We start from the raw sequence: 5,450 nt of genomic DNA, 5'->3' as shown, positions 1-5,450 counted from the left end.
CTTCCCCAGTCACATTTTGAGTGCCTTCCAACCTGAAGGGCTCATTTTCTGGCACTATATCTGATAGTGTTTCTCTGCTTTCCTAAGGTTTTCAGTGACTAAAGACTCAGAAGTAGTGCGTCACTCCTTCATTTGAAAGCTCATCTGAAACCTGTCCACCATGGGTGACCCTGCTGGTTTTAAAATAACTTGGCATAGCTTTCAGTATCACAGCAACTCACAAGCCACCTAGAGAATTTAAATAACTTGTCCAAAGTCACATACAGAATTAGAACTCAATAAGTATGACTTCTGAAACCATCCTTGTTGTTGTCATCGAGTTGATTCTGACTGATAGCAACCCTGTACAGGGTTTCCAAGGAGTTGGTGGATTTGAACTTCCAACTTTGTGGTTTGCAACCTAATGCTTATGCTACAGCACCACACCATGAGTCCTTATACCCACTAAATTCTTGTTTAAGAGTGAATGAATGCACTGTTGAGGCCCTTAGGAGCAATTTTTTTTAGCATGGTAGAGAACAAATTGACATTATTGTTGACTATGCCAGTCTCTTGTGAGCTTGGCTAGTATGAGTCCAATTCCCAGACACCAAAGCAAAGGACTCTGATGCTTGCCCCAAGGTAGTACGATCCTGAGGGTACTCCAGTCAACTTGCCTCTGTGCTGAATCTCAAAGGCAATTTCAAATCCCAAGACTTACCATCTGCAGGTTCCTCCAGGTTATCGTGCCAAGACATGGGCTTTCTGGTGATTGTGTGAACTAGAAAAAACATCATCAAAGATTCATATTAAAGCACTAACTGCCTGACCTATGGCCCTCCTTAGGCCAGGCCCTCACGAAGCACTTACTGAGTGAGCATCTCCCACACGTCAGGTATCATGCTGGGCGTGAGGGAACAAAGTTGAATAAGGCCCTCAGGTGCTGTCCAATGTCACATCTGGCTATTTGAACTTACATAGTTACATACAATTTAAAAATCAGTTCCTCAGTCACACTAGCCAAATTTCAAGTGCTCAGTAGTCACAATCTGAAGCAACAGAGATACAGAACTTCATCCTCACAGACCATTCTGTTGGATAGCACTGGTCTCTAGAGAGGGCAGACATGCCTGATAACTAGTAGTTGAGTCAGATATACATCCAGGAGGCCATGCGATCAAAGAGGAGCGCCATCCACAGTCATTAATTCACCCATTCATTCAGCTCATAATTGCTGGTGCATTGGAGACTCAGCCACGAACTTCTGAGAGGGTTTTCATATTGTTGAGCTTCTGTTGTATTAGTGGTGACAGACAATAAGCCATCATATAACATCCACCAAATCTGAGTGTGATGAAGAGCAATGACAAAGAATAAGTGGATAGAGAAAGGATGGTGGGGTAGGGTGTGGATGATGTATCACTAAGGAGATATATTTGAGCAGAGTCCTGAACAAAGTGAGGGAATGAACTATGTATCTGTGGGAGGTATATGAGAGTAAGCCTGATGAGTCTGAGCAACATCAAAAAGGCCAGAGGAGGTGAAGTGGAATAAGCCAACTGGAGGACAGTAAGAAATGACCAGAGAGCAGTAGAAATCAGTGTTTCCAAGGAGAGCTGTCAGGCTATTCTCTGTAGGAGTTATTGATGAGGGCCTCTATAGGGCTGTAGGAGTGAGGAGAGAGAAAGAAGCAGACTGTTTAGACATGGAGCTACTTACAAAAGTAAGCCACCGTTCCATGATGGTCTTTCCCTGAGGTAGGATCTTGGAAAGGTCCAGGTGAGAGAGATGTCAAGGAATAAACAAGACTTGGTGACTACTTTGATGTGTGGGATGACAGGGAGAGAGGGGTCCAGGATCACTCCTAGACTTCTAATTTGGGAGAGGGAGTGAAGGTGTAAAATGAATTTAGTTTCCAAGCTGGTGCATTTGAGGTATCTATGGGTTGCTGAGGGGAAGGTAGTGAGAGGTAGGTGAATGTGTGGGCTTGAGCTCCATTTGAGACTCAATGGCATTTAAGGCAAACTGATATCACAAAACCAGATGAAAACACCCAAGGAGTGTGCAAAGTGAGGAGAATGGTGGGTCAGACCATTCTATGGGGGCGGGTATGGGTCTGGGGTCTATTATATCTGCTTTCTGAAGATCTAACATAATATTGGAAGTTAAGACAATTGTTTTGTTTTGTTTTTAGCTTAAAACAATACAAAACCAAAATAACAAAACACCTGTAAAAGATAAATGTATTATTTCAAAAGCAAAAATTTTAAATGTGTTTCAACATTTTGCAACAAAAATATTAAGTAATTGTGACCTGAATGCATTCTAATGTATTTAATGTGTGGGAAGGTCTCCCCCACCGTCAGTTGCTTGAGGGTCTTGAAATAGCAGAAACTGAAGAGTGACCCCAGCCTGCGGTGGAGGTGAGAAAGAATTCCCTGAGAAGAATTCCCTGGCTCGGCTCCAACCTGAGCACCCCTCCAAGCCCACCCCATCCCTAGACCACACCAGGCTGCCTCCTTCTTTCTCCCTGCTCCATCCCTCCACTGCCCTCACCCTTTCGGAGGGGATTCACGTGGTACTGTGTGTAGAGTTTCTGGGTTCGTAACTCTCGGAGGTACAATTCCCGCAAGATCTGGTTCTGATGGACCTCATCTGGAGCCTCCTTCTCCCTTTGATGTCCCGCCATGGCTCTGGCCTGGTTGGGTCCGGCTCTCTCTCACTGCCTCAGGTCTGGCCTAGTCCCAGACCTCCAGCGGTCTCCAAGTAACAGTGTTTCACGCTGTCTCCAGGCAACCGTGTCCTGACTAGGCATCCCCAGGATCCGGTTAGATCTCCCTCCGTTTCATCCACTTTCAAAATCTTTAGCGCCGGATCCTTGCCGGCTCCCAACCCAGCATCCCCCACCTTTTCAGAACCTAGCCGGTTGCTAGAACCAACCCTAGATACTTCCAGAGAAGAACTGGCCCTCAGGTGATAGATCCAAGGGATTATAGAGTTGTGACCAGAGCTCACGCTGACCTGCCATTTCCTAAAAAAAAAAAAAAGTTTTCAGAAGGAGTCTGACACCTCTTCCACTTTAAAGCAGATGTTCAGAATCAAAAACATCTATGTCTAACCCACAAAAGCGGTTTCATTCTTGAGTAGACATTCTGGTTGAAACCAATGTAATAATTTAAACTAAATAATGTTTTCCCTATCTAAATCACAGGTGCTCGGTGGCCATCGCCCCCTCGTTCTGCTCTCCTGTCGCTGTTGCCATCCCAGGGGCTGTTTTGGTGGGGAGTACTGGTGTGGCGCTGGGGGTTAATGCACTGGACTGCATAGTAGATTTGAACCTCAAGGTCGGCAGCCGCTCCTCAGAAACCCTATACAGGGTCGCTGTGGTGTGGCGCTGTGGATCAACACTGAACTGCAAACCACAAGATCTGCAGTTCAAACCCACCAACTGCTCCTTGGAAACCCTATACAGGGTCTCTGTAAGTGGAAACCCACTCGACGGCATTTAACAATAACAATCTCAATCACTTGGTAGCTTTATAGCTAATTAAAAAAGAACCAGAAAGAATCCTAGCATGGAGAAAGTTGTTAAATGCCACAGAGTCAGTTCTGACTCATAGCCCTGTATAGGATTTTCTAAGGAGCAGCTAGTAAGTTTGAACTGCTGACTTTGTGGTTCTCAGTCAAGTGCTGATCCTATAGCACCACACCAGGAGACCTTGGAGAAAGTTTTGTTGTTGTTATGTGCTATGGAATTGGTTCTGACTCATAGCGACTCTGTACCAGGTTTCCGAGGCTCTAAATCTCTATGGGGAGCAGAATGCCTCATCTTTCTCCTGCAGAAGAGCTGGTAGTTTCAAACTGCTGACAGTGAGATTAGCAGCCAGACTTGTAACCACTACCCTTCCAGAACTCTCCTTATTTTTTAATAAGCACCTAAACATGAACGTCCAAGTCAGTGTTATTCTCTATGATGTCCTTTCTTCCTTTTTTCATTTATTCTTTCCTCCCCTCCCTATCTTCTTCTTTCACTCCCCACTCCTTCCTTCATTCCAGAGACAGTTTATTTTGGGAACATAGTGTTCAGTGTATCTGTTGTGTGGACAGTCCTGCAGTTTCCTGAATCTAGCAAGGTGTTTCATGGTTTCTTGCTTTAACGTTTAGGAGTTCCTGGGTGGTGCAAAAGGAGCCCTCGTGGCATTGTGGACTAAGCACTGGGGTGCTGAGTGGCTTCGTGAAAGAAAGATGAGACTGTCTGCTCCTGGGAAGATTGATAGTCTCAGAAACACTAAGGAGCAGTTCTACTTTCTTATATGGCTCATATGAGTTGGAATCAACTCAATGACAGTGGGTTTGGTTTGAATTCTGGGGTGGCATAAACTTAACACGTTCAGCTGCCAACATGACTGCCAACTCAATCAGAGATTTGAGTCCACCCACAGGCTCTTTGGAAGAAACACCTGGAGATGGACTTCAGAAAATGCAGCCATTGAAAACTCTTTGGTGCCCACTTCTACTCGGACACCTGCAGTCACCGTGAATCAGAACAATGCCATGGCAAATTAATGAGAGAAGAACTTCATGAACCCAAACCACTCCATGGCAATTAGTGCTTTAGCTAATGCTGCTCCTTGTCCTGGAAGGTTCTTATTCCACTTGTCTGTCTGGGTAACACCTGCTCAATATTTATGAGCTCAGCTGTCATCTTTCGAAAGTCTTTACTGACATTATAATCCCGAGTCCAATTTTTCTTCTGTGGGTATGTGGTGTGGTTTGGTGCCATTAAGTTGGTTTGGACCCATAGCAACCCTCTGTAGAACAGAATAATAAAACAACCCCTGGTCCTGCACCATCCTCACAGTCCTTGTTATGTTTAAACTCATTGTTACAGCCACTGTACAATCCATCTCATTGAGGATCTGCCTTTGTTTTTGTTGCTGGCTTCTACTTTACCAGGTCACTGCTTGTCTGTCAGTTTGTTGTACTGTGGTGGTTTGAGTTGCTGTGATTCTGGAAGCTATGCCACCCATGGTGGACAGGTTTCAGATGAGCTTCCAGATGAAGACAGACTAGGAAGAAAGTGATGAACTACTTCCGAATCTTTAGTCACAGAAAACCTTATGAATAGCAGAGAAACACTGTCAGATATAGTGCCCCTCAGGTTGGAAGGCACTCAAAATGTGACTGGGGAAGAGCTGCCTCCTTAAAGTAGAGTTGACTGTGATGATGCAAATGGAGTAAAGTCCATGGGAGAGAAACCTGCGGGACCTTCATTTGCTGATGGGGCATAACTCAAAATGAAGAGAAACAGCTGCAAACATCCATTAAAAATTGGAACATGGAATGTAGGAATTATGAATCTGGGAAATTGGAAGTTGTCAAAAATGAAATGGAATGCAAAAACATCGATATCTTAGGCATTAGTGAGCTGAAATGGACTGGTATTGGCCATTTTGAATCTGACAACCACA

The 5,450-nt window shown here is 44.6% G+C and overlaps 1 protein-coding gene across 1 annotated transcript in view; it reads right to left on the bottom strand.

Moving 5' to 3' along the window:
• FAM183A (family with sequence similarity 183, member A) overlaps positions 1–2,668 on the bottom strand; it is a 13,707-nt gene extending 11,039 nt beyond the window's left edge. The window contains exons 1-2 of the mRNA XM_006839840.1: positions 2,536–2,668; positions 701–760 (exon numbers count right to left, since the gene is read on the bottom strand). Of these exons, the coding sequence (XP_006839903.1) occupies positions 701–760; positions 2,536–2,668 (193 nt within the window). The remainder of the gene's footprint in view (positions 1–700; positions 761–2,535) is intronic.
• Between the last annotated feature and the right edge of the window lie 2,782 nt (positions 2,669–5,450).

The sequence above is a fragment of the Chrysochloris asiatica genome, unplaced genomic scaffold, assembly GCF_000296735.1.
Source record: "Chrysochloris asiatica unplaced genomic scaffold, ChrAsi1.0 scaffold00026, whole genome shotgun sequence".
Taxonomy (NCBI): domain Eukaryota; kingdom Metazoa; phylum Chordata; class Mammalia; order Afrosoricida; family Chrysochloridae; genus Chrysochloris; species Chrysochloris asiatica.
The sequence above is the reverse complement of the archived record's forward strand: the minus strand, read 5'-3'. Positions and strand labels throughout refer to the sequence as shown.